Consider the following 27,998-nt stretch of genomic DNA (forward strand, 5'->3'; position numbering starts at 1 on the left):
GTTTTATCATGTATTTTAAATTCTTTACTAGTCCAGTTCTTAAAGAACATTTTAAGGATACAGATTTTATTTACACTTTTTGCTAAATATACTTGTAACAATTATAGCTGACTTTTAAAAATACATTTAGAAGCTGTTGCCCTTCTCAGAAGTGATTCTTGAAGCAATAGTGTTCTCTTAAACTCTTGCTGGGTTTTTATCATTTAAATTAAATAACAATAAAGATAAAATGCTGGTGATGCCTCATTAAATACTTTATTTAACACCTACTGCACTCTCGACTACATGAGTTTCCTGTGTATCAGCCTGCCTGCTTTTTTACTGCTAGCTATTAGTGTAGCACCTCAGCCAAACGCTGGAATCGCGTACAAATTTAGTTTAGGTTTGACTAAGATAACTATAGTATAATGTCTTTTACTCTACGTTACTGTGTAAATCTGCAATGTCTTACTTTGTAAAAAATCCTGTAAAAAAGCAACAAGTATGTCTAATCTTTTCTCCACTCCTTCTGGCGTAGTTCATTTCTTCTGATCTTCCCACTAACAGTTTTTGGCAACTGTCGAACAAACTCCATCTATTGGGAAAGGGAGGAAATTGCAATACAAAGTAAGATACAGTTTACCTAAATTTTTACTTTTTCTTTACCTTAGTGGCATAAGCTTATAAGCCACCCAAGAGTTAACACCCACTGTCTTATGGCAGTGGAAATGATTTGGGTATTTGAGCGCTCACCTTCCTAGGGTACTTGTATGGAGCAGTAACTTTCTTAACATGGTCTTGCAGCTCTTTCATCATTTTCTCCGGATCACATGAAGCATAGTCGGATGTTAAAACAACAAAGGCTTTCACTACCTAAAGAAGTTACGGCAGCAATGGTTTAAATGCTAATGAAACAGTATTACACAACAGCAAGATTTGAAACTTTAACCAAACATCTGGGGACAAGCTGCAGAATAATGTATAGGGCAGGCACAGAAAACTGTGCCAAAGTCCGTGGGTGCTGCCTATTGGTCTGGGCTGTGCAGGCAGATTACATACATTGAATAAAGACTAAAAGCTGACAGGGAAAGCTTCAAATAGTGCTTTTGTTATATTGGATTTGGGGCAATTGCCTTGGTCAGGTTTTTTTCCTGTGTGGATTCTCCAGTGTCTGATACAAGTAGAAATGCCAACTTGAATTTATTTACCTTTAATTTAAAAAAGAAAAAAAAAAATCCCTGGATAGACAAATCCCTTGGCAGTTGGGCTTTATTAGCTCTGGTATGCACAAAGCTACTTAAATATATAAGCTTGTTTGTTTACCTCTCCCCTGATGGGGTCTGGGCTGCTGACAACTGCCGCTTCCACCACTGCAGGATGCTCTACCAGGGCGCTTTCTACTTCAAAGGGGCCAATGCGGTATCTTTCAAATGGAGGAAAGGGTTTTTAGTTGTATTTGATAATACAAAAACCTAACTTCACATCTGAATCATCTGTGCTGTTCAAGTTTAATGGTTTATTGTTAATCAGTCTTAAATTACCCGGCAGAATTAATGACATCATCAGCTCTTCCAACAAACCAGAAGTATCCATCCTCATCCACAATCCCCCGGTCTCCAGTGACATAAAAATCCCCACGTATTGTTGCTTCTGTTTTCTCTGGATCATCCTAGGAAATATGAAATTGCATTTTACATGAAAACTACCTGAAAACTACAGGAAATTGCATTGTAACATATTTAGTACGTAAGTTATGGTACAGCCAAATAATAAAAAATTACAGGTTTTGAGACGGGTCCACACTGGTCATGTGCGTCAGATTCAAGTGGGACATTAATAATAGAGAACTATTCATTCACCATTACTAAGCTACTAAATTAGATACAAAATTCATAAATTGCAATAAATAAATCAAGTTTCACTATTCATGACTGACTTAAAATTTTAATCATAATAGGCCCCATGGCTTTAGGAACCACTGAAGGTTACAAAGAAATATGTAGGCTTATGGAACTGAGATTTTGCTTTCAGGTGATTACCCTTTAATGATTTTTTTTTCCTTTGTCTTTCTAGCATTTCCTATCCTGAGTTTTTTTTTTTTTCACCCTCAGAAAAGTTTTGGCTCAGGACAGCGCAATTAATAAAACACTCCTTCTACAGCAAGACTTTTTCTAGGCAGCGTGCGTGGTGTTCCTTTCCCACATGCCCAGTGCTGCTCAGAAGACGTGACTGTACGCTGTACTATCCATAAAAATCGAGTAAGGTTTCTATGCATTTGTTCTACTGATTGTTGGACTGAAAATTCAAACCAATGTGGGAAAAAAAACCCCAAAAAACCAAAAACTGAAAAATGTTGCTGTGCATGGAAACACTCCACAAAGCTCAAATCTGGAGGGAAGAGATTTGAGCAGTGTCCTGCTTCTCAGAGGGGGGCTCTAGCCCTTAGGCCAAGGAGTATTTTGGGATTGGGGGGGGGGGGGTGTCTGTCAAACATTTCCCTTTTTATTCAGGAAGTAACAATCAAAATAAAGTGGATTTTAACTTGCTAGGCAGGACAATCTCATCGAACACATAATTGTTTGTATAAGTAAGTAGACCGAGCACCTGCAGGAAGAAAATGGAAATCCCTCTTTGCTCCCCACAGGTTTTCAGATCGGTAAGCAGAGTATAAGTAAATTAAAAGGGGCATCAGATTCCTTGTGACAGAGATTTAACAGGATATCTACTTTAACTGTAGAAATATTCTTACAGCATAGCAAGTGAAAAGAAAAGGCGATCTCGTAGGTTTTACTCTGATGGCAATATCACCTTCTTTTCCAGGAGGCAGAATATTACTGTTTTCATCTATAATCTAAAAATAAACAAAACAGTCTTATTATCTCGGATCCAAACTGAAAAGCATTATGTTAAGATTATAGAATCTTGGTGCACATTTAAAATACATAATCAAAGGGGTTTTTTTAATTGGGAAGTGATTTGGAGCAGTAGGAGGTCTTACTCTGACAAATGAAGTGTAAGATCATTACTAATCCACTGTACTTTGTGCTATGTCTTATCTGAGGAATGCCAAGTACTATGCAAACACGTAATGACATCAGTAAGACCCCAGGGAGGATCATAAATTACGGGGTGGGAAACCTTATGATCTGAAAGAAAGATGCTAAAAATCTTAACCCGTAGTGCAAATTGATCTGGTGCTTCAGCAATTTTGTTATCACCAGGAACAACATTCACTCCCACTCTTCCTTAACTCAGCAATTTAACTTCTGTCATTGCCTTAACCTTTGATAGCTAACTGTCTGTTAGCAGTGGGATGTCATCTATGTTGGTGAGGATGGCGCAACAGGGAAGTCCGATTGCTTATTTTGCACGCTCAGTTTAGGGCACTACCATGCATTTCTTCCCTCTCTCATTCGCTGCTGAAGGATGGTACATGGTACAACTCCAGGTGAGAGCTTCAAACCTCTTTAGTGCAAAGTGATCATGCAAGAGAGAGAGAGATTGAGTCACCAGAGATACGATACCTTGACATCATAGCCTGGAGATGGCTTTCCCATAGAGCCAGGTTTGATTTTCATTCCCCTAAAATTTCCACAGATCAGCACCTATAACAAGTGGTATTGGGTTGGGTTTTTTTGTTTTGGTTTGGTTTTAAATTAAACTGTGGATTGTATATTCAATCTTTAACTTAGGTTTAAAATATTCAGCTAATATTGTGTATTTCTATAAGAAATACTAATTGACTTCATTATAATCATATATCCAATAATTAAACATCTAGAAATAAATATCCAATGATTAACCTTCTAGAAATAAACTATGCCCTCAGAATCATGCCCACAGCTCCAAACAACGTGAGTGAGTGCTCTAAAGCAGAATGTGGAATGCAGTAATAAGGAATATACCCCTTCTGCGTCAGTTCCCAATCCAAAGCCCACAGGAATGAAAAACAGTCCTTGGAGTTTGGGTGAAGCTGTTATAATTGTTCTATGACTTACAAAAACTACATTTTCCAGTGTTGCTTATTGCAATTGACTTTTCCCCTAAAAGTCATAACTGTGTATAATAATTTTATTCACTTTTTCTTGTCAATCCGAGTAGAATTTTTTGCTGTAAAACATATATTTTTACATTTGTAACGCAGTACGTACTGTTTCTGTCTGTCCATAGCCTTCATGAATATCCAGCCCAGTCTGCACTTTCCATTCTTCCATCACGTCAGGGTTGATTGGCTCCCCAGCACTCACACAGTGTCGCAGGCTTTTGAATGTGTAGCTTAGTGGGAAAGAGAAAACAAAGAATTGGCAGTCATCCATCTGCTCTGCCCTACACACTACTGTATTCCTGTACTGTGAGGTTCTTTCTACATAAGAACAAAATTTTTACTGAGTCCTATTCATACCAGTTGAACCGTACAGTGTTAAACAAAAACTAATCTAAAAAAAATGGTTAAGCTACCTCTAAATCTTTATTCTGACTTTGTTCCTAATACTTAAGATTGAAAATGTTGAGAAATACACGATCTCTATTACTGTTATGCTATTGTAAATTCGGAATAAAATCAAGGTGAGGTGAGCATTTGGTCTACTGTTTTGACAAATACACCAACAAGGACAGTCTGCTTTTGCTTACCTGGACAGTTTATGTTGCACAAACATTCGATAGGCAGTTGGAGGGGAACAGAAGACGGTTATGGGAAATCTTGACAGACTCTAGAGAATTTAGAATAAAAAAGTAAATGTTGCCAATATACTGAAACCTGTGAGGTCCCATCTTCATTGTAAGAGATAATGTAACGATCTCTGCATCCAGCTAATGAAACACATGAACAAAACATTATGTCCTAAAAGCAGTTAGCTCTGTACTTGCTGACACCAACACACAGCAGTTACATTTAGTTTCTTCTTCAAAACACAATCTACATAATTTGACAGTTCAACATGCTAAAGATTTTTGCTCTTGAAAGCTTTACAGTTTCTCTTGCAGAATTTCTTCATAATTGCAGTTTAAGTAGAAAACAAGTGAAACCATAAGACTATTTTTTTAGATGCTCTGTATTTGTTACAACTGACAGTGTTCTTCAACATACCCTAATATTAACTAGCAATTTCCAGCCATCTAATTTCTGAGCATCATGGATATGATGATATGATGATAAAGGCATTCCATGCAAAACGAAACATGGTAAGTTTTTTTTCAAATGATGAAGACTTGTGTGGAGCACATAACGTTGGTTGCTTTTGTTAAAGAAATTCAGTTACAACCGTGCTGTGTGCTGCTCCTGTGCAGCACTGAGGAAATGCAAGTCTGGGCAAGACCAGCTGGAGAGAATAATGCTGTTGGTGGCGGGGCTCTCTCGCTTACCTCAAAGACAATGCTTGGGTCAAAGTGTGGCATCTTATGTACAAATGCACATGCCCCTTGAATCCATGGTGAAAAAATGCTGCTCCAAGCTGACTTTGCCCAGCCCGTGTCCGATGTGTTCCAAAATATATCTGAGGAAGTCAAGTCCAGCCAGTACCTGGGAACACAAGGAAACGGTCCATAGTCTAAGTGGCAGGAATAAGGCAAATATTAAACCATCAGCAAGAGATATGCCAGTGAAGCAAATCCATCACTGTTTGTCTTCGGTAAATGGCACTTAGAAAAGACTGAATTTCTGAGCAGGAGTAAGTCATGGCATAGTAAGGATGTCATCAGGACAGACTGATGTTGCATTTTTTGAAAGGAAAAATACTGACGGACAAGCCCACACCACCTCAGAGCATGGTGTTGTATGAGTATGTATGAGATTGCTGGGGTTTGGTTGAACTCATTTTTAGGGATGAGGCCTTTTTTTTTTGTTTACTTCTGGTTTGCTATTTCCTCATTTGTTATTCTTTGCCTGTTAGAGTGAAGTGCACTGCCATATCAATTTTATAAACAACATTGCTTTATAAATGTAAAGATTCTGAACTATCAGCATTTTGTTTCTGCAGGAGCTGCGTCTAATCCAGACAGACATGAATTCAGAAGCCTAGCAGACCCGTGGGTTTTTTTCCCTTTATGGTACAGAATTTATAAACTTGTGCTGATGTTCAGTTCATGGGCAATCTATTAACTATACACAATGAAGAATTTACCAAAAGTTAAAGAAAATGTTAAAAAGAGGTTAGTGACTGCATGACTGCTACATTCTCTATAAACTAAGGCAGCTGGACTCAAAACTGCCTTGTTTTATGGAAAAAACCCGCACCACTTTTTGGGAGGTAAACCAACTACTGTTTTTTGAACTATTTAAACAAAAGCTTCTGGTAAAACTCTTGTGTTTCTCTTCCTTCTGCTATGTGACCAGCTAGAGAAATATATCTGATTTCAAGTGATATCTGTACCTTCCACTTACTGTGAGGCCAATACCATAGCTGCTGTGGGAATGTTCGGTCATTTTTGGAGATCCTGTAGTTCCACTGGTAAAATAGATGGCCATTGGATCCTGACACTTTGTGGTCACACAGTGGTAATCAGAAGGAGCGTTTCTGAAAATAAGCAAAATGATGAATAAAGTGATTTGAAAGTGTGACTTACACATTTTCAAAAATATTTAACCAAAATAAGTGTAGCAATCAGAAGTGTCATAAACAGTGGTATTTTTCCACTGTGCAGTCCTAAAAGGCTGAAAATATACTGGTGTGTGCCAACATTTCCTATTCAAAACAAACTACTGTGCTTTCTCTTCATTATCGCTGTGGTGTTTTCACAGCAGTATTTACTCACTTCAGGAGATCTTTAAAGTTCAGCCATCCGGCTCTGTGGCCCTCTGACACAAGCAACTTGACTTTCAGAGACTGGCATTCAGCCCCAACTGAGTCTACAGCTGGTGCCACAGAATCATCAGTGATGATACACTTTGCCTTGGATTTCTGCAGTCGATGAAGAATGTCCTTCGCTGTCAATTGCTGTGTGCCAGGAATCAGGACAGTTCCTAAAGAGAAGGAAAGGGAATGGAAAAACAGTCTCAACATTTAAGAATAATGCTTGTACCTACAAGCAGACTTCAGCTTACTTTGTTCTTTTGAGGGCTGTACTAAAAGCAGGACTTGGCCCTATATTTGTAAATACGCCGATTTCTTTGACGGATGTTAGCAAATACTCACCGACACTAAAAGAAACCAACAGAATAACTTTCCTTGATCAAAACACTGCCCCTGGAACATGTCATCTCTCTGGACTTGACTTTACTGGTAAACGTAGCCATTGCCTCACAATGTATACTGCTAATGCTTTCGAGGCACCAAGACATTCTGGGTTGTAAATATGGGAAGCTGAGTATTTAACAGATCCCATGGGGGAACATGTGAAACACTTTGTTAAGCGTGGGCTAATTTCAATGCAAGTTAGCAAGAGGGTGCCTTTGTGATGTGTCACAAGTGCTGGAAAGAGGAGAATGACAGAGGCACATGGACTCTCAGAGTTTCCTTAACAGCCAGAGCATGCGCCAAAGTCCTTAATGCAGCACGAAGAAAAAACTTGGCATGAAGAGTGGTTTTGACCAGCATGACACTAGTTCATCCTCGTTAGCACGTTGGCGGTTCTGAGTGTATTAAACAGCAAGGATTGGTTTAAGTCACAATTTCTGTACCTATATATCATTTCTATGTTTTTACTAACCTGTTCTCATGCAAGCCACGTTCACCAGCCACCACTCTGGGATCCGGGGCAGAATCAGAATAACTCTGTCTCCCCGCTGCAGACCACAGGCATCAGAGAGGACATTTGCCACTTTCCTAGACAGCACTCCCAGCTCCTCAAAGCTCCACCTCACCTCTTCTCCGGCACCATCTACCCACCATAATGCGGGGTTTTTAGACTTTTTTCCCTCCTGTAGAACAGCAGGGTACAGTACAAATGCTTCATTTTAGAAACACATTGCCTTTGTCTTAAGTCTGAGGAAGAAAAGCACTCATCACTTAGTGCTGGAGAAACCTTGGGATGCAACGATAATTTGCCACTGATTCCAAACGAGGCAGAGAACTCTCCCTTAGAAAGAATAGCCCATAAATGTCATTTAGGAAATTAAATTTGTGTTCCTTTCCTGAGTTCTTCATCTGACGTTCTGAAGAGGTTTACAGTAATCAGCACAGAGAAAGAAGAATCTTTTCGGTTCAGGTCACACCAACAAAGCAGCTGATGAGCGTGGGTACCTCTGGGTTGTGCCCCAGCATTCCCTGAGCCCTTAGAGCTCATGTTCAACTTCATCTGGAACTGGGCCTGTTTGGTACTTCTGAAAACTAAATCAAAGCTTCAAAAGCATAGGCCCACACACTGTGACCTTTAAGCAATGTCTCACCTAACTGATGTGTGAAAAGTGGTTTGAAATGTATGTATACAACCTGCTCTAAAGGGGGCCAATGTATTTAGCAGTAGCAGTGTAGTAAGTCACTTCCTGAGCAAAAAATTCACTGGGGCAGCAAGAATAGGACACCTTATTATCTATCTGAAGGTACAATAACACCGAGGTTCATTTTCGGGGGAGCAGATTTTATCTGTGCACTGTGCACTGGAGAAGAGAGCAAAACCTTTTCTCCAGAGGCTGTTCCTTGCTCTGCTAACAGCTTGCTGAAACCTGTTTTTCCTGCAAAAGGAACAATTTTGTCAGACGGGCCATAACTCTGCTCTGTTCTTGCTGCCACGCTGGACATAATTGTGTTTAGCCCCTCATCATGAACAGCCTGAGCCTGCAAAACCAGTCCTACATCCATAGAGACCAGACCTATGTAGTAAGAAAGGTGATAGACCTATACTCCATATTTTTTTTCTACATTCCCTTTCCTTGCATAGAGCTCATGTCTGGTTTGGGGTTCAAAGTTGTTCAGTTTTGTAGATTCCAAGTCCTTGGATGCAAAAGATTTTGCATTTGGGATGGATGGGTGAGGTTTGGCGTTACACTGTATTTATTTTTCATTTTACAGGCAGGCAATGAAACTCACAGAGGTCAAGTGATTTCCTCAGCACATCCAGGTAGGGTGCATGTCACAGCGGATGGGGGAATTGATGGAAAGTTTAGAGTGGTTCAGTTCACAGTCTCATTGATGAGGGACCGATTTACTCACACTCAATCTCACTGGTGTTACTGATTAAAGGAAAGAACTATTTGGACTCGTAGACAGGACAGCATGTGGCGTAAGGAATCTTAATCTTAACCAGATTATAATCAGAACATAACCCCAGTGTCTTGGTTACTGGATTTGTCACATACTCAGCATTAATGACCAGCATTAAGTACTTCAGCATCGGAGAAGCCAAGTAACTGTTACCTTTTCCACTTCAGTCCATCTGTCCAGCACATCTCTTGCAAAGTTGAAGTACTCTGGCACCTCTGGTCTGTACTGTTGTTTTATGGCTTCATAACTCAAAGAAGCGTGAACTGGGTAGCACCGGCTGCAAAGTTGGAGAGATCTTCTCAGGGGAGCCCGCAGGGACATAGCACTTGGGACCTTCAGTAAAAAATGCACAGCAGCAAGAGTCATAATAGAGTCTTCAAGGTTATTCCTTACTGATTATCTCTCCAAGAAACGCTACAGTGATATAGATACAAACATGGTACTAGCTATGTGGTTTCAGAACAGCTTTTACTGCTACACAGTGGAATACACTGGAACAACAATCCCAACTGTTCATTGCAGTAACTGCTGAGGACAGTTCCCGTTTGGCCATTGTCTGGCCCCTGCTCTCCAGTGGCCATCAGGCAGCTGGGATCCTGACCCTGCAGTCAACCTGCAGCACTCAGCCCCGCCGTGGCAGCTTTCCTACAATTCGCGTTCCTTTCCTTCCCACAAACTCCGCTAATCCTGCAGATCACATTTCAGTTGCCTTATACAGCAGAAAGGCACTGAACGCAACCCAAGCACTTCAGCTCTGACTTCTGTAAATGAAATGTCTGTTGCTGACCGACAATACAGAAACAACAGTGTGGACCAAGATGTCGCGCAGATAATCCAGCAATCATGCGTTAATTACTGGCTGACCATAGCGTCACTTAGTACAAAGATAATCACAGTTTTTCTAGTTTATCAGCACTGTGGATATATTGCTTGCTAGGAATGAAATAAATGTAGCAAAGCCCTGAAAAGATACTAAGTATTGACGTTTTAAACATTATTTTGATGTGTGGTCAGCAAAAAGCGTCACTTTATGAGACAGGGAAACTTTTAAAAGGATCCAAAATGCAAAGCCTTACTTCTCAAAAAGAGTCAACTTAGCAGGAGGTCTGAAAACTCTGAAGTCATTATTTTCATGCATTGTCAACTGTCTTTTATTTACAAAATAATATAAATATCACTAGTTCCTTATGGAATGAATAACTATCCAGCTGTAAAATCATGGTGATTTTAGGGATCCAGTGAAGCAAGGGAATGTTTTTTGGATCTGTAACATTCAGGCTGTATACAACAAACACAGGAGAGAAACCCAGCCAAATGAAAGACAGAGGGACAGGGAGAAGAGGGAATGCGGACGGACAAGAGGCAAATCAGTACCGCTCCAGTGCCAGAAAACGTCCTGGCCAGCAGCTTGCAGGGGTGGGTGGAGGGTCCATTACCTTGTCAAAAGGCTGTCAGTCCCAACTCGCTGCCTCTCTGCCTCGCACCGAAGTGGAGCCCTCTCAGCGCCTGGATGTGTCACAGCTTTGACTCCTTACACAGATCTCCGACTCCCGGCCGCGTGCCCGCTCGTGCACCGTTACTGTGTCCAGTGACCGACTCCTGTGTTCCTTATGTGTACTTTGGACTCAGACAAGGGGCAGCCAAGTCCAGCACAGTGAGAATTGCTGATAGCTTTCTGCAGAGCTCAGAGTGGAGGTAGAAAGCGTGAGTCCCAAATCTCTCCTCTTTCCTTCTCCTCCCCTCTTCCCACCCACCAGCACACAGAGGAACACAGTCATAAGACCTTGCTACAGGCAAATCACATCTGTTACACTCTGGAGCAACACAGGGGAGCAACAGCCTTGTGATCGGCTTTGCGACTGCACCGTTCAGTGGGTCGCCTGGGGCTCCTTAGGTAACCACAGCAGTTCAGCCATGACAGCAGTGAGCATCGCTTCCTGGGATGCTGCAGCTGGTGCCTGGACCAGCTTTGTTAATACCTGGTGACTTGTGAGGTTTTGTAAGGGCTCTGCCTCACGTTCAGAGAGCACAGAGTTATGTGGTGTTCCAGTATTGCTGCCTCCTCTCCTCCGTAGGGAACGTGTGCCATCCCCTCTGCCATCCAGGCCACAGCCCAGCATCACTGTGGGCACGGTTGTGGTGGTGGTGCGTGCCTCTACCTTCAGCCTCTCCTGTGAGCATGTCATTCACTAGCGAGCAAGCGACAGCTGTAATTGGGGCATCAAGATTCATAAGAGTTTGGCTGCCAGAGCCCTAAATCGCTCCCGCTGTGTCTCCATCCTCAAACCGTGGCCCTAACACCAGCAGAGAGATTGCTAACACCCGTGGAGCAGAACAGTCCTCTGGGTGCTGATCAGGGAGGGCGACGCTGCGGTCTTTCCTGGCACGTAGGTTCTGTACTTTTGCCACAACTCGCTCTTGGGGTTCTGCCCACGTCTGTAAACAGCACGCTCAGAGATGTTAACCAGCTCCCCAAAATGTTCAGCAGCAGAAAGAAACGGATTCAAAACAGATTCCCCCGAACAACAAAGCTGCGCTCTGCCTAGCAGTAAAGGGCAAGCTACATTTTAAACAGCTCTTTGAAATACATGTGACGAAATCCTCCCAGAGGAAAGGCAGAGGAACAGCCTTAAAGGGATTCCCTACCCAGACGATCACATCACCCCAAGAGGAGGCACGAACGTTAAGAGAAAATGACAGCAACGGCTTGTGACAGGAGTCAGCGAATGTGCCGGGAATATGTAGGCAAGAAGGTTTCCAGTTTAGGAAGAAAACCATAACTTCCACAGTGACCTAACCCGTGGCCTATTCTTTTGGCAGGGCATATAACTAATTTCCAGAGCACCAATGGGTATTTCCCAGCACTTTTTACCACAGAAGTATCCTGGTTAAGTTCTGAGTGGCTAACTGCAATTCCTCTGCACCACCCACAGCTGCCTGCAGAAATTCTTCCTCGTGTTTCAAACATGTCCTGACATGCCCAACGCCAGAGACTAGCACTGGAATTCACCAGAACTTTGAGTCTTTCACACAACCCCACCCCTGCAAAGATTTAGTGACTTTTCAGTTGTGTGACCAATAATCCCAGCGATGCCTAACAATTGCTGTAGAATTGTATGAGCCTCAAAGGCTTTGCAGGACCAAAGCTTCAGATAAGATGTAAATCCCACCTGCTTTGTGTTTGTAACTGATAAATACTTCAATCAATTCATGAAGCTTCCTTTCTTCCCTCCTTTAGCCCAACTGGGTTCTCTGGATGTAAATAATATAATAGTCCTGCCCCTAGTGAGGCTTTCTTAGCTGTTTCCTCCACCTGTTTTCATAAAATGCCAACGAACTTCATTCCCCCCCCCCTTAAGCGCAAGTTATACTGCAGGGAGAGGAGGTTCCTATGGACAGCGATGCAGAGAGACCCCTTCCTTCAGAAACTGCGCTGTGGGCCATGTTTTTTCTGTCAATACACGTTCTCTAGTATCTCAGGCCTAAATTTACCTGAATAAAGACTTTGTTCCAGCTGGTCCCTCTCCACCACGACACCTGGGGAAGAGCCGCAGCCCGGCTCTGCCTCCGCCGGGGGGTACGGGGGGTACGAGTCGGTGTTTGACCACCGCGGGGCCGGACTGAGGTGTGCCTGCTCCCCCGCACGTCGTGAGCGTCCGTCCTCTCCTCTCCCCGGCCCGATTCTCTCAGTTGGGGAATCATTAACACCAACCCAGACTTTAATCCTGCAACCGAGGTTCGGGGGCAGGGAAAGCACCAAGGGTACGAGTGGCCACAGCAGAGCGCGCCGGGTCCAGAGTACTGTGCCCGGGGAAACGCTCAACCTCCTCCCGGCACGTATAAAGCCTGAGGTAAATTGTAATTTTCAAGGGTAGGTTTTCGTTTTGTTTCGTTTTTTTTTTTTTTTTTTTTTAAAAAAATCCGAGGGCACTGTGCTGCCTACAGCAACGCGGGCCGTGCGAGGAGCCTGGAAACCGGCTGAGGGCCTCAGAGGACCCGCCCGGTGCCGAGGCTTCGCTTCCCCGGCAGGGCCGGGCCGGGGCGGCCGCCGCCGCTCGACGCCGGGCCGCGGGGCGGCGCTGTTCCCCGGTGGGCGGGCACTAGGGCCGGGCGCGGCGGTGCCGGCGTCATCGCGGTGCGCGGCAGCGGCGGCGGGTGGCGGTCGATGGCCGCGGCGGAGGCGCGGAAGCGGCGGCCCAAGGGGCACTTCGCGGCGGGGCGGGCCAAGCGGCCCCGCGGCGGCGGGCGGCAGCTGGAGGCCGGGATGCGCGGCATCCTTATCACCTGCAACATGAACGAGCGCAAGTGTGTGGGGGAGGCCTACAGCCTCCTCGGCGAGTACGGGGACCTGCTCTACGGGCCCGAGCAGGTGCGTGTGGGCGGCCCGGCCGGTCGCTCGGTGCTGGGCGGGAGGCGGCCGGCCCCGAGGCCGGGGAGCGCGGTTCTGCGCGGTATCGGCCGCCCCCTCGGCTCCTGCCTCCTGCTCCCCGCAGCCTGGCAGCGCTATCCCCGGCGGGGCGGGCAGGGCAGCGCCGTGAGGCCTCCTCTCCCCTTGTGTGTGTAAAACCACCCGGTTCTGTTCACCGCGCGCACGAAAATGCCGGTTTCCGTAAGCAAAGCTCTGCGCAGCCCCCGCGGGTCGGCTGGAGAGAGGCCCTTGCCCGTCCCCTCCAGCCCCCGGCGCGGCCGTGCCTCACGGGCGGTTTGTGCGTTGTGGGCACTGCCGCTCCGTGCTCACCAAACCAGAGACGTGCCGTGTGTGAAGTTTTCAGATCCCGAGGAGCGGCTGTCCGGAAGCGAGAGGGAGGAGGATGAGGACGACGTCGAGGCTGCCCTGAGGAAGGAGGTCGGCCAGATCCGCGCCTCGACGGAGCAGAAGCTGCGGCGGTTCCAGTCGGTGGAGAGCGGTGCCAACAACGTGGTCTTCATCAGGACCCAGGGGATAGGTGGGACGTCAGCCGACGATGCGTAATGCTGTGGGGGTAAACTGCTCTGAACAGTGCTAGTAACAGGCCATGGAGCGTGACTTCCGAGAAACTGGCGTACACCAAACAAATACAGGGTTTCCCCTTCACTTTGGCATTGCCGCTGAATTTTGTCGTTAGCGGAGTTGCTAAACGTAGACAAATCTGCTTTGACAAAATAATCTTTGATTATCCAGTTTTGGTATAGTAAAATAACTCTTTGCAGAAAAGGATTTGAGGCTGCCAGCAGTGCGTTTCCTCAGCCTGTTGTTTAGAGGGGGGAAGGAGGGGGAAAATGCCTTCAATTTGTTTCTCATACCTAGCTGTTTTTCTTGTAGAACCTGAGAACCTGGTGCACCACATATTAAAGGATATGCATGCCACTAAAAAGAAGAAGACAAGAGTCATTCTGCGCATGCTGCCCATTTCTGGAACTTGCAAGGCTTTTATGGAGGATATGAAAAAATACACGGAAACGTTTTTTGAGCCTTGGTTTAAAGCCCCTAATAAGGGTACTTTTCAGATTGTTTACAAAGCTCGTAATAACAGTCATATGAGTAGGGAAGAAGTAATTAAGGAATTGGCAGGTATGTATGGATTTCACACAGAACTAACAAGTATATAAGCAGCCCACAACTGCATGCAGAACATAGAGCAGATTATTAAGAGAGGTCTTAATGGGCATATGCATTTGTTGCTTAAAATCAGTGTTGAATTACAGAGGCTTCTATGAGACTTAAAAAAGCTTTACATCAATATTCCTTGTTGGTGTTGATGTCTTAAGAGACGAGAAGCAGGAGGGTCTACAGCGTTGAATGTAGTTTGGAGTGTCAGTTACATGTGCTTTGAAATGAGTGCTGTCAGGCTTTCTGTCTGGGTGTTATATTGAAATAATGCGGTAGTATGTCCATTGAATGTATGACTCGGAAGATAGCTCCACCTTACTTGAGTATTTTGTTTCTTGGTGGGATAGCTTTTCAATTCTTGGAGTCCTGCTATGGTCTGCTACTTTAAGCAATTACAAAACTTGAGTAATTGGTTACAAGTAAGGGGGATGTTGCCTTCTCTCTCAACTTTTATCCTGGATTTCAGTAGGACATGCTTATGCTCTGAACCAGTTTTTCCAGCATCTTTTAAACTACATCTTGTTTTACAGGAATTGTGGGCAGCCTCAATCCAGAAAACAAAGTTGATCTTAATAACCCACAATATACAATTGTGGTGGAAATAATAAAAAACGTCTGTTGCTTGAGTGTGGTGAAAGACTATGTCCTGTTCAGAAAATACAATCTACAGGAGGTGGTGAAGAGCAACAAAGACGACACACAACAAAACCCATCAAGTCTGACAGAAGACCAGAACTTGAAGGTAGTAAATCCAGAAACCGAGGAGGAGGAGAAGAGCTCGAAAGAAGTAAACCAAGAGAACAAGAATCAAGGTGAAATAGAAGCTGATCCCAAGGAGAACGATGCACTGACAGTGTAGAAAACACAGTAGAAGGGAAAGATGAACACAATCGAAACTTATTAAAAAAAGTTGCCCAAGAGTTCTGAAAGGGTGTTTTAATGAGGAGAGTGGGTTTTGTTTTGAAATCTTGTTTTTAAAATCCACATGTGTAAGAATTCTAATGCTCGTTGCAGGTGGAGCTGACATTGCGGCAGATGTAAGAGAAGAGCGTGTCACCTTTCTGGTGAAGCTTGCTGTCGTTCTTCTGCGGCTTTGTTCTGCATTGCCTTTACCCAGCACAAAAAAGCAGGTGTGTGTGCATGCATATGTAAACGTGGCCATCCTGACGTATATCGACTCTCCTTTGTTACATCTGATGGCTACAGAAATAAAAGGCAGTGCAGAATCGGCTCGGTCAGGAAGTATTGACAGAAGTGAGAGATCTGAAAAAGACAGTTGCTTGTAGAGGGTTTTTAAGGAAGTGATCTGACAACTTGTGTGACTGCAGAACTCAGATGCGTTTTTCTGTGTGAACAACGGAATGAGCTAAACCTGATCATTTCCTGTATGATGGAGGGTTATGTACGCATACATACACACACATATACACATTGCTCTACACGGATATGCTAAGTCTTGAAAATGAACGGGAAGAACTGCTATGATCAAACTACTTGAATACTGTGAGATGATTTAGAGTAATAGATTTTGCTGTTCCAGAACAGTAGAAGTACAGGGCAGGCATTGCAGATGGTTTTAGCAGAAACTACATGTGTGTTTACATTAGCTGTGTATACAGCAGTTACTGGTTTATAGGAAATGCTGTAGTCACTGAACAGAATCCTTTTGAGTAATTTCCTGCAAATAGCGTTTTGCTGCTCTTTCCAAAGACTTAATCCTTGCGGGGTTTTATAAAGTCTTTTTTTTTTGTTTTTATTTTTTTTCTTGGGTCTCAAAATTTGAATTTAAATACTGCTTGGAAACTTCTTATGAAATAAGCTCTCCATTATACCATACTGGATAAGGGAAATTGAAGTTTAATTTTTGGTACAGTTTTAGCTTAACAGTATTAATTCTGTTTCAGATTGAAAGTAATGTTAGTGAGTCTTTCTGTTGTCTGTTACAGCAGCTTTTTTGATATCCCAGTGACTCTTCAAAAACAACCGAAACGAGTACAGCTATAACCTGCTTTCCAGTAGGGTTTTGAGGATGTTCCCTGTACAACTGTCTAGCTTTAGTGTTTGATTTCTAGCAAAAAGGCCTGTGCGTTGCTAATGGGAAAAGACTCATCTTGAAGAACACCGCTTGTTACTTGTCTTGGTTTAGTGAAAAGGATGTGTTCAAGTCTCTCAACAGTGTTTAATTTATGTTTTCCTCTTCTCCCAAAATTGTTTTAGAAGTTGGAAAATTAAGATTTTTTTTTTTTCCCTAGTCCTGTCTCCCTTCCTATCCATTTATTAAAACTCTGCTTTCTTACCTCCATTGGTGTTTTCTTTAAATTGTAAAGCTTTCTGTGTGTGGATTAAACCCAGCAATGTCTAGGTCGCACGTAGGAAAGAACCACTTGAGTCCAGACACAAAGGCCAACTGAACATTTATTGGTGGCTGATGTTGGTGATCACGATCCAAGACAGCCTGTTTCTATTACTAAGGACAAAGATAGATTCATCGACAGTTTGGGGTTTGGTTTTGGGGTTTTTTTCCTTCTTTCTCACTCATCTGTGTGTCTACAGGACCTACAGGTCTTCAGAAGAAGCTGCTGAATAGCTACCATTCATTGGTCAAGCCTCTGTCTGACATTGAGATGCTGCCTATGCTGTCCACATTCTTCTGATTTTACCTAATTTGCACTTACTGAGCATTCATTGTTAACACATTAATTCCTAAATCTTGAGGCTTTCAAGATTCACACAAGCAGGGTGCTTAATTTGGATACATGCGAGATCTATGGCCATTTCTGGGAACTTCATTACATACTATCACGATTTCCTCATTAATAAGCCTCTTGCAAGGTTTAAATATCTGGTCTCAAAGAATGAACACACTGCTTGTACCGTAATTCTAAAAAGCATTAGGTGGCTGGAAGATACGTTTGCATGCCTTGCTAAATAGGTGTGATTTTTTTTGTTCAGCAAGAACACAAGCATTTAAAAACCGTACAGTTGGAGTTTTTAAACCTCGTGCATTATTAGGCAGTGATTGTGTAACTGGTGGAATGTAATCCTATGCTGGTGCTTACAGTTGGAATAGAAAAGCTCCATTATAAATGAAATCGATAGGGATAGCCTTTTTTGGATTGCTTATCAAAACTAAATCTGTCCCCACTCCTTGTTCCTCAGTTCATTCCGTCTGATTTTCCCAGCAATTGTCTTTGGCAGCTGCTGGACAAATTCAATCTGATTCAAAAGAGGAAAAAAGTAAAATGAGCAGATTTAATTTAGAATTTTTTTTTCAGAACAGCATAGGTCTCCATCCTGCTTAATTTATATAAGACTTTGGTGACTGGGGAAATAACTCCAGTTTGGTTTTAGATTGTGTTATATCTATTATTTTCCAAAATAATCTTTAAAATAATATTTGTCATTTTTCTTCCACGGTACATATTTGGGGTTGCTTTGTTAATGAGTTTGAACTGAGTCTAATCATTCTGTTTGTAGCCTCTCCACAGTTAAAATAGGTGTTTGGGATTTATTTTTATTTTAATACACTCATGTTTACTTGCCTTTCTGGGGTACTTGTATGGAGCAGTGACTTTCTTGACATGAGCTTGCAATTCACAGGCCAGTTTATTTGGATCTTGTGACTTAAAGGAAGGAGACAAGACCACAAAAGCTTTTACCACCTACAAAGGGAAAATAAATAAGAAATACAGCATTAATTTAACTACAGCAACCTAACAAATGAGGCAATTAATTGAGAATAAGCGAGTATCGCCTGCAGTACAGGCTTGTATCACACCTGCGCTGTACAGCAAAATTCATTTTTGTGTAAGCAAATTTAAAATTAGGATGTAAGACTGTTTCAACCTGAACATTAGTAAAAAATGTAAAAACATTAGTCCTAAGCAATACCTGATAGAAGTTTGAAACTCTGCTTCCACATTTGTAAGAGTTCTGTAAGGGACTGTTCTAAAGTTCTTAGATGCTGGGGCCTTTTCCATAAAATTACATTGTTAAAGAATATCATTCTCCAGGCAGTGGGTCAAAATATACATCAATTCTTACCAGAGTCACCTGTATATTCAGTGTCATGTTCTTTAGGAAACTAAGGATTATATTTTCATGTATAAAAAAAAAAAAAATAAGGGATACACAAACTACTGCCCCTCTCACTTTGGGTAAAGTGATGGAAAAGTTCGTATAGCTCTATTTAAAGTCTTAGGAATTCAGTGGAAGTTGAGCGTAAGCTCGGTCCCACGAGGCACTTGATGAATAGGGGAGTGAGCACTAATTACCTCTCCTCTGATGGGGTCGGGGCTGCTGACAACGGCTGACTCTACCACAGCTGGGTGCTGTATCAGGGCACTCTCTATTTCAAACGGTCCGATACGATACCTAGGAGAGAGACATGAAATGCTTAGTAAGTGAAGGGTGTATGGTGATTTTTTTAGACATTTCTTGGGATTTTAATGGAAATCTACAAACCCAGAGGAGATGATGACATCATCAGATCTCCCCATGAACCATATGTAGCCATCCTCATCCATGCTCCCTCTGTCTCCAGTGACATAGAAATTCCCACGGATTGTGGAAGCAGTTTTCACTGGATCATCCTGTTGGACAAGCAACAATTAAATATTCTAAATATTGAGAAGCCTTAAGCTAAGAGATGAGCCTTGCCTTTGGACACTACCCGTAGTATCTTTCACTGCCTGTTTTCCGCTTCGAGGCTGTGAGCTTGTGCTTGCTTTTTCCAGAGGGAAAAAGGGATCACAAGGGCAGACACAGAACTGATGATCACGCAGTAGGTCTGCAGAAGAATGGAAGTTTCCTAAGTCAGAACGCTGTTAAGTCAAGAAGAGCCACAGCTCTTTGGTGTCACCTCCTCCTGTCGGAATAAGCACGTCCCGCGCTGCAGGCCTGAGCTGGCTCTCTGGAAATTCGCTTTTGGCTTACCAGGTATTGAGTGAAAAAAGTAAATGGCCGCTTGGCATCGATTTTGATAGCAATGTCTCCTTCTTTCCCAGGAGGCAGGACACTGCCGTTTTCATCTATAATCTGCAATAGGAAGGGCAAATGGGTGATTATAACTTCCCATTTTTAAGAGAGCCATGTTCTAAAAGTAACCAGCAGCTAACAGCTCAACCAAAAAGAGTCGGCCAGCCCTGAATACCACTGTATGGTACCAAAACTTGAATGGTATGTGATACTGTCTCGTGTTTTACTTCCTAGAAGTCAACAGCAAACAGAAAAGGGGAGCACCATACCTGAACATCGTAGGGGGGAGCTGCCTTTCCCAAGGAACCTGGCTTAATTTTCATTCCTTTCATATTTGCACATATCATTCCCTGTTGGAAGAGACAAACAACCAGCCCAAGTATTTTTCACTGTCGTTCCTGTTCTTGTACTATGCCCACTGTTGAACTAGCATAAGATCTAAATCTTTCATCTGTGTGAGCCAAAACAGTTGTGACTTCACTGAGAGTCTTGGACAAAAAAGGTTCAAGACATTTTACAGCGTAAGTAGTTTTAGAAGCAGTATCATAACCAAGCCCTAATTCTAAGCAAAATAATAAACCTTCTTGTAGGCAATTGCCACATATTCTAACGCCATCTTTTCTTTTTAGTCACACATACATGGCCAAGTTCCATATTTACCAAGAGGAATGAGATATATAAGTCCCCCGAGTAATAGCTAAGTTGTAACCCTTTACAAAAAAGCTGAACGTACAATTTCGGTTTGGCCGTAGGCTTCATAGATAGTCAGTCCTGTTTGGCTTTTCCACTGTGCCATCACTTCTGGGTTGAGTGGTTCCCCTCCGGTCAAACAGTGCTTCAGCCTCTTGAATGCATACCTTCATAGACAGAGGGCATTGCTGAGCATCACAGAACAGAAAGGGACAAACTCGGCTCTCCCTGACATCCATGCGCCCATCCCCTTGACTTCGGGGCACACCGGGCTCCCTCAGGGTTAGGGTTGAGATAAAGCCTGGAGCTCCAGCTGGAGTGGGGCTGGAAAGGGGCTGCCCAAGCGGAGAGCTGCAAAGATGCAGGGACTGATGGCAGTGCAGCCACGCGCCTGCCTTCAGGGGCTGGATACCGGCCTCTCTACTTGCTGTCTGTAACGCCTCAGGGCAAAACTTGCTCAGGGTTGGAGGTGCCCAGGGGGTGGATTTTGTCGCTTGTTTCTGCAGCGCTAAGGAAAGGGCTCTGCCTCCTCACAGCCCCCGCCTCCCACACAGAATTTCCACCACCGAGCGACTAAGTGGCTATCAGGGCCTGTAGAAATCCTTGCGAAGGAGCCAGGCAATAGCTTGAACAGACATGGCGCGGTCACTTGCAGCAGGCGCGCGGTACCTGGTGAGGTCATGCTGTACCAACATGCGGTAGGCAGTTGGGGCGCTGCACAGAGTGGTCACTGGATATCTGCACAAGGTCTGACAAATTTAAAAAAAAAAAAGTGTTAAACAATATTGTTTTAGGAAAATACTTGCTGCTAACTATTCCTTTCTATTCCGTACTAAAAGACCTGATTGTAACCTCACTGATGCGGAAAGCAAAGCAATTGCTGTCGCTGTCAGCGTACAGGAAAGATGTTACAGTGCCCTAAACGTCGGCTGAAGAGGTGACGCACTGACTGTGGTAACTCAGCGGTAGCGATACATAAAAGCAAGGGGAAGACGTCTCATTCACCAGCCTTCGCTTCAGCCACACCATGGGTAAAGCAGCCTCTACTACAAACTTCACGTTGTGCAGGGACGTGGAACCCCATCCACGCTGCAAGTGGGTGTTTGCTAAGCCAAGAAATTGATATAAAAAAAGAAAACCAAACTAGCAACTGCCATTTTAGAAAGGAAATTAAATGGGATTAAAATCCTCAAATAACCCCCCACATGTTAGGAATGTATGCTTTTCCACGTAGGTGCTTTGAGCCGTTTGGGAACAGCACTCTTCCCTTTGGGTTAAATTAAAACAGATTGGCTTGAGAAGCTTGAAAATAATTTCTTTTAAGAACAAGCCAATCTCACAGCTTCAGTGTTTTCCAGCACTGACTTGCCTTTCTTAAGGGCCGCAGCAGCTTAATTAAAATATTACTTTACATGTAATTCAGCTCATTCATCATTTCAATAGTGAAATACAGTAGGGGAGAGGTTTCAGTAATACCAGTAACTCCTGCTGATGGGAAGCAGCTGGTAACATCCTGTGCCCAAGAGAGCCGTGCTGAAAAATCCGTCCCGTATTACATTCCTATTCCAAGAACAATCACCTCGTGGTTACGCCATCTTACAACAGCTAATCCCATAAACCTAAAAGGCTTAGTTTTGTGGCCTGCCCGGAAAACAACATGAAATACGAGTAACCGTTCATCGTGAGCATGGTGTTCTTACATTTAAGATTGCTCTTGGATCAAACTGTGGCATGGCATGTACGAACACACACGCGCCCTGGAACCACGGACCAAAAACGCTCCCAATAGCTGCCTTGACCCAAGCAGTGTCTGACATGTTCCACATGATGTCCGAGGGCGTCAAATTCATCCAGTATCTGTTGAAGACAAAGGTGGCCAATATAAGGGAGTCTGCAAGTGGAAATTAAAAAATGTGAGGTTTGGGGGTTTTTGCCTAGAAAGGCATGGTAAATTTGGTCTCAAACTGAAGACCTCAAATAAATGCCTTTTCCCTAGCCTTTATACTGATGGCAAAGATAAAGAAAATCAAATGGTAGCGTAACTCATTTATTTAAACATGTTATGTAGCCTGGATTAACAGGCAAGTAGTTTCTAAAAGGGAGCTGGACACCGTATCGAACAAGATCCTTGTTTCCTGGGTACAATTCAGCTGAGGAGACCAAAAGAAACGACACGGTCATTATTGTGGCAGCCCCATCATCTATCACAATTTTATCACGTATGAAAACTCTTCTGTTTGCTTCACATTTCAGCGCTGTAAAGGCACAATAACCTGAATACTTTACCTTCCACAGAGGAAAAAACCCAGACCAAAGCTTCCATAGGAATGTTCAACCATTTTGGGGGAGCCTGTGGCACCACTGGTAAAATAGATTGCCATTGGATCCTGGCTTTTTGTCTTCACGCAGTTATGGACAGCAGGGGCAGCCCTTGATAAAAATGAAAGGTTATGTGAAACAGTGGCTGGTGTTACTCAGCACACCTAGCTTGGATCCTTTGTGCCCAGGACATGCAGGATGGTTTGTACAGTGAGATGCGAGGGCTGAGGAACTCCTGAGATCCCTCACTCTTGCGCTGCTAGTTCTGTTGCTGATCTTGCTCTTCAACTATTCTCCGTGCCCACCTTCTCCAGAGTGAAAACGCCAACTGGCTGTCTTTTATTTGCCTCCCTTAACAACCACCAAAAGGCCCAGCATCTTTGACCAAAGTGCCCTCCAGAAAGCATATCTTCCAGCCCCAGTGTGATTAGCCAAGGAAGGACCAACCCACCATCTCTTTCGGTAGGTGGTCCCACCGTTCATTGTCCTTGCCGTGTTTGGGAAGTGCGGGGAGGCTCAAACTCTTGGTCGCCTGGCACATGGGAGGAAAATATTTCTCATCTCATGTTAGGATGAGAAAGCAAACCTGCTGCTTTTTCTCTGCCAGGACTGATGTTCAAGAAGGTTTTGCTTGGCACGCGAGCGCGGCCCAGCCTGCGGTGGGAAGCCTGTCTCCCCGGGGCCAGCTGTCTCCCTGTGCTGGCCGGTGGGCAGACAGGCTGCCCGGGAGCCCCTCGCTCCGCAGCCCTGCAGCCTCCCGGCCAGTTTAGACGGCAGCCCAGGGTGCATGGAGCTGGGGAGCCTGGGCAGTCAGCCCGCCGGGTAGGCAGGCTGCCCCTGGTCTGGCGAGACGACGGGCCCGTGGGACAGCAGCCCAGCGCTCTGGGAAGACGGGAGCCCGACAGCTGAGCAACCCCACAGCCAGACAGGAGCACTTTGCAAGGCAGCCGTCCGGGGAACCAGCCAGCCTACCTGCCTGACCGCCGGTGACAGCCTCTGCAGGACCGACGCCGTTCCAGACAATATTTAGGTTTTATCAAATCAATTTTACCCTCTGCCAAGGAACTGAGCCGTGGAGTATTAGCCCAGCATGAAAGAGGATTCATCAAATCGACTTGGCAATGTTTCAGTGGCTCTAGGAGGTTTGAGAATGCAGAGTTACTGCTTCCTCCGTCCTTCGGTTTAGTGGCACCGAAGTGGGCGGCTGCTCGGCGGAGCAGGTGGAGATAGAGGAGGCTGCACAGCGGGCTGCGCGGTGACGCTACTTCAGACACCTGTGGCTGTGAGAAATTACGGTACATCTTATATTGGATCCCACCTTGAAAGAGTGGTTTTACCTACACGGATGCTTTTAAAAAAATATTGGCTGGTAAAATCACACCTAGGGCCTCGAGCAGATTGCAGCAGGGTGTTTCCTTCCGCTCCCACTCTGCTCCTCCGCCCCTCCTGCGGTCCCCGACACTGCGGCGAGAGCTGTCGGGGGGGGCCGGTTTAGCTGCTGCTTTCAGCAGTGAGGCAGGTGGATTCCTAAACACATCTGATTCATTTCTCAGCATGCCTTTTTAGCCTTTCACAGTGAACAGCTATTCACAATAGCCTTATCATCATCAAGTTTTAGGAATATGGATTGGAATAATTTGTAGAGAATATTTTTCTTTGAGCTTCAGAGGGTAAATAGGCCACAGCTATCAATAAAAGAGGCTTTCCTATCCATTTTTCCATATTATTTCATAGTCATATGTAACAAACCTAGACATCATAAGACTGTACTTATTTTTTAATTAACAATTTGGCTCTTCCCAAATATTCCCTTTCTTCATAGAAAAGAGACTAAACTGCCTTCTCTCCTCAAAGGTACCAAGTTCATTAATGAGGCACACGTGTGCTCAAACAACATGAGAAATTTTCCGCTGGAGATAACTATGATGGAGCTAAGGTAGCAGGCACTTACTGGAGCAAAGCACTGAAGTTCAGCCACTCGGCCCTGCTGCTTTCAGACACAATCAGCTTCGTTTTCAGAAACCGGCACTTGGATGCAACCGAGTCCACCGCAGGAGCAAGCACATCGGTTGTAATAATGCACTGAGCCTTGGAAGCCAGCAATCTATAGCAAATGTCCTGTGCTGTCAGTTGTGTTGTCCCTGGGATGATGGTAACACCTGAAAGTGCAATCAAATGGGAAATTTATTACGTATTTCTCACTTTCAGTCCTGATCACTTAATAGCTTCTCCCAATTTGTTGCATACCAGCATCATTCAATCCAGAAGTGAGGAGAAGGTAAAACAAGTCCCACACCCCTGAACTTGAATACAGATGTGCAGATCTGAAGTACCAAACAGCTTCTGTTCCTACGCGATCCTTTGCTCCAGGCACAACGTAAGTACAAAGTATAACTTTGGGGCAGTAAGCACTAGCAGCTTAAACTTAAGCCTGCTGAAGGTAAATCAAGTTGATTTAATACAACCACGTTGACGTAACACAATCAACACAAGCCACAGAAAGTGAAAGAAAAATTATAAAGGTAATTCCATCAGTCATAAGACACTACCCCTGTCAGCACCTTTGATTGTCAAGTGTTCAAGCTACAGAGTCAAATAAGAAATGTAATTGTTAAATGAATTGTTAACCAACCGGTGGCATAGAAAATAACAGTCCACAGAGCTCTGGGAGTGAGACAACTCACCCGTTCGCATACAAGCCACGTTCAGCAGCCACCACTCTGGGATTCGGGGCAGAATCACTAAAACTCCGTCTCCTCTTTGCAGACCACATGGGCCGGAGAGCACGTTGGCCACTTTTTGGGACAGGAAGCCCAGCTCTTCAAAGCTCCATTTCACTTCATCTCCTTTCCCATTTATCCACCAAAGAGCTGGATTTGACGGTCCCTTTCGTTCCTATACACAAGGCAAGGGTAAGTAGCATGCTGCTTACTTCTGACACTCCTGTAGTTCCTTGCAGAGTTTTTGGGATGCGCCAGGCAGTGGAATCTGATAGCGTTACGTACTCTAGGGCAGGGATATTAAGCATGTTTTGTTTAAAAGAGCCCTTTTCCAAGGCACGTATAAGTTGGTGCGTGTATCTACCTGTTCTGCAATGATCATAATTTACTCGGAGGCTTTTACGAGCCCAGCGCTGCACACGCTGCTGAGTGAGACTCGCGGAGACGAAGCACCATGGCCCTCTGATGCTAAAGCAAATTGCCTCTCCTCTCTCTGCAATGTAAGATCATGTTAAAATGGAAACAGGGGAGGGAATTCTGGTCCTACTGAAGCCAGTGATGGTTTTGGACTTGACTTTGGGGGTGAGGGTGCAGTTTCATTAAAAATACTGAATCTACAGGGTCAGAAATGCTACCTTTTCTATTTGAGACCACTTGTCCAGCACATCACTTGCAAAATTAAAGTACTCGGGTACTTCCTGTTCACAACGACCAATAGCTTCATAATCTGAGAAATTCAAAGGTGCAAAAGTCTTGTGGTACTGGTGGAACGGTCTGCGGAGAGTCTGGATGCTCCATGGGGACCGCAACAGTTGAAATTCAAGTAAAATCTTCATGGCACAAAAGCAGATATATAGGGGCTTTTGGAGATGATAACCATCAGAACTAATTTTTTATGATTATTTCCCTCCTACAAGAGACAGAAAGACCAAGAATAGCATTATGATGGGCACATTCCCAGATGAGCTGTTGGCTCCAAATGGAACAGATGAATTCAGAGCAGCAAGTCCACCTCTCTACGGCATTTTATTCCACCTCTTCTTATGGGCAAGCCAGAGCTCTGGTAACCCTTTTAAGCGTCCCGCTTTTTCATCTGTCCACAGGTTTCTTAGAGAATTCCCCTTGCAGCTGACAATTCCTGGTCTTTCTGCCCAGCCAAAGCAGGGGCTTGAAACTGTGAACAGCTGGGTGTTGGGAAAAAAAAAAAAAAAGAAAGAAAGAAAAAACCCCCCAAGGACTTGGCAGGACTTGTACCCACTATTCCCCAGTTTTAAGCACCGCAGCAGCCTCACCCAGCCCTACACGGCTACTAAGGGCAAACACAGATTTGGCTGCAGGATGGATGCCGCCACCTGCCCTGGTTTTTGCCTCAGAATCTGGGACAGAACCATCCCACACGACGACTCAAAGATCAGGGTAATCGCTCAGAAGCAGGGCTGAGGGGGCTCTGCATTTAGCCAATGTGGAAGAGAGGTGATGCTACTGCTGCTTTTGTGGCTAGAGCAGTAAACATTAACCAGGAGTACGTTCCACATCGCACCATTTGCTCTGCCGCCTTTTTGTCCAAAGAAAAGATTGTGTCCCCTCCTCCCCCTGGCACTTGCTTTGTCTTAGTTGGGTAGCAAAGTATCAGGAGTAACTCGGAGGTGGTTTTCCACATTCTATTATTGATTTGTTTACTGGACTAATGCTTTCGCCATGTCTGCATTTGTCCTTAAAAATACAGAGTTGCATTTGGTTTCCCCAAATACCATTTGTAGTTGTGTATTACCCTGAAAACCTTTGCAAAAGAGTGAAGTGAATTAGAGCTGTATGTGTGGGAACATGGTGCTCAGGATACATTTGGCTTCAGAGACTAAAACATAATATAGATGGAGGATTTTTCTTTTTTTTTTTTTTTTTTCTTCATATAGTCTGCTTATAACATACTGCTTCTTATCCCTATCCTTAACAGGTCATTAAAAAAAGCCTGAGTCCAAAACTCATGGTTAATCAATGAAATCCTTGTAGAATTGGCTGCCGCTTTATTTTTCCCTTAGATCTGAGCCAGCGATTGTGGACTCAGACCTAGAAGCTGTCCTTGCAGAAAGAAGCTACTTCTTCAGTCTGCTTGACACAAAACAGAAAAATATAACTGCTCTCTGCTAGCCCACCCTCCTTCATAAAAGCGAGAATCATGTGAAGAAAGAGCAATAAAACATGGCATTATAGATGATTTTTTTTTTTTTACATTACCAGATGGTATCTTTCCTTTTTGAGAAGACTAAGTATTGGAAAAACTACTAAATAAAACCTACTTTCTCAGGGTGTTTAAATAGGTTGTGCTTACCTGGAGATGTTATTTGTGATCAGGTGAGACTTCTTTCAACTCTTCCTCATGTATTTTGCCTAGTACTTATTGGTGAGTATTGCCTCCTCCTGGCTCGCTCTTGTTCTCTGAGTGGTTGGAGCCCTTCATTAGTATCAGACATCATGTTCCATACTGGGGATTATTTCTTTGTGACAGCACAGATTGCATTTCTCCAATTACTTTCTGAAGACAGGCACAATCACTGAAAAAGTTGAGAGGAGATGGAAAGAGCG

General features: G+C 44.0%; 3 protein-coding genes across 9 annotated transcripts; 1 reads left to right on the plus strand and 2 right to left on the minus strand.

Annotated features, from left to right (window-relative positions):
- Nucleotides 1-113: 113 nt before the first annotated feature.
- LOC129213214 (acyl-coenzyme A synthetase ACSM3, mitochondrial-like) lies at nt 114-12,977 on the minus strand. 6 transcript variants are annotated; one of them, XM_054842865.1, is made up of 15 exons: nt 12,612-12,977; nt 10,556-10,794; nt 9,273-9,452; nt 7,627-7,837; nt 6,733-6,940; nt 6,351-6,494; nt 5,344-5,500; nt 4,612-4,691; nt 4,131-4,254; nt 3,370-3,444; nt 2,729-2,830; nt 1,521-1,648; nt 1,303-1,402; nt 733-852; nt 114-574 (listed from the first exon to the last, which is right to left on the minus strand). In XM_054842865.1, the coding sequence occupies exons 3-15, from the start codon at nt 9,438-9,440 to the stop codon at nt 488-490; spliced, it is 1,704 nt and encodes a 567-aa protein (XP_054698840.1). In that variant the 5' UTR covers nt 9,441-9,452; nt 10,556-10,794; nt 12,612-12,977; the 3' UTR covers nt 114-487. The 6 variants fall into 6 exon arrangements, with proteins under 6 accessions (XP_054698840.1, XP_054698838.1, XP_054698839.1 ...); XM_054842863.1 differs by lacking the exon at nt 3,370-3,444 and adding an exon at nt 3,504-3,584; XM_054842864.1 differs by lacking the exon at nt 3,370-3,444 and adding an exon at nt 3,504-3,584 and having other exon boundaries at nt 10,556-10,802.
- Nucleotides 12,978-13,185: 208 nt separating this feature from the next.
- On the plus strand, nt 13,186-17,011 carry THUMPD1 (THUMP domain containing 1). Its single transcript, XM_054842870.1, has 4 exons — nt 13,186-13,488; nt 13,885-14,065; nt 14,422-14,670; nt 15,240-17,011. Exons 1-4 carry the CDS (start codon nt 13,285-13,287, stop codon nt 15,566-15,568), a joined length of 963 nt encoding a protein of 320 aa, XP_054698845.1. The 5' UTR covers nt 13,186-13,284; the 3' UTR covers nt 15,569-17,011.
- A 97-nt stretch (nt 17,012-17,108) lies between these two features.
- On the minus strand, nt 17,109-27,982 carry LOC129213215 (acyl-coenzyme A synthetase ACSM4, mitochondrial-like). Of its 2 annotated transcripts, XM_054842868.1 has the most exons (14): nt 27,745-27,982; nt 26,051-26,325; nt 25,380-25,590; nt 24,647-24,854; nt 22,663-22,806; nt 22,077-22,233; nt 21,046-21,125; nt 20,420-20,543; nt 19,956-20,036; nt 19,645-19,746; nt 19,174-19,301; nt 18,984-19,083; nt 18,252-18,371; nt 17,109-17,925 (listed from the first exon to the last, which is right to left on the minus strand). In XM_054842868.1, exons 2-14 carry the CDS (start codon nt 26,249-26,251, stop codon nt 17,839-17,841), a joined length of 1,743 nt encoding a protein of 580 aa, XP_054698843.1. In that variant the 5' UTR covers nt 26,252-26,325; nt 27,745-27,982; the 3' UTR covers nt 17,109-17,838. The 2 variants fall into 2 exon arrangements, with proteins under 2 accessions (XP_054698843.1, XP_054698844.1); XM_054842869.1 differs by lacking the exon at nt 19,645-19,746.
- Nucleotides 27,983-27,998: the final 16 nt, after the last annotated feature.

The sequence above is a fragment of the Grus americana genome, chromosome 15, assembly GCF_028858705.1.
Source record: "Grus americana isolate bGruAme1 chromosome 15, bGruAme1.mat, whole genome shotgun sequence".
NCBI lineage: Eukaryota > Metazoa > Chordata > Aves > Gruiformes > Gruidae > Grus > Grus americana.

Excerpts from the sequence above, each read along its gene's own strand:
- THUMPD1 (XM_054842870.1), top strand. The coding sequence starts at position 13,285 with ATGGCCGCGGCGGAGGCGCGGAAGCGGCGGCCCAAGGGGCACTTCGCG. Across the intron at positions 13,489-13,884 it reads TGCTCTACGGGCCCGAGCAG|TTTTCAGATCCCGAGGAGCG; the intron begins GTGCGTGTGGGC and ends CCGTGTGTGAAG. Across the intron at positions 14,671-15,239 it reads AGTAATTAAGGAATTGGCAG|GAATTGTGGGCAGCCTCAAT; the intron begins GTATGTATGGAT and ends CTTGTTTTACAG.
- LOC129213214 (XM_054842860.1), bottom strand. The coding sequence starts at position 9,485 with ATGACTCTTGCTGCTGTGCATTTTTTACTGAAGGTCCCAAGTGCTATG. Across the intron at positions 6,495-6,732 it reads AACTTTAAAGATCTCCTGAA|AAACGCTCCTTCTGATTACC; the intron begins GTGAGTAAATAC and ends GCTTATTTTCAG. Across the intron at positions 3,585-4,130 it reads GCTATGGACAGACAGAAACA|GTGCTGATCTGTGGAAATTT; the intron begins GTACGTACTGCG and ends CACTTGTTATAG.
- LOC129213215 (XM_054842868.1), bottom strand. The coding sequence starts at position 26,251 with ATGAAGATTTTACTTGAATTTCAACTGTTGCGGTCCCCATGGAGCATC. Across the intron at positions 24,855-25,379 it reads CGTGGCTTGTATGCGAACGG|GTGTTACCATCATCCCAGGG; the intron begins GTGAGTTGTCTC and ends TTGCACTTTCAG. Across the intron at positions 20,544-21,045 it reads GTACAGCATGACCTCACCAG|GTATGCATTCAAGAGGCTGA; the intron begins GTACCGCGCGCC and ends CTGTCTATGAAG.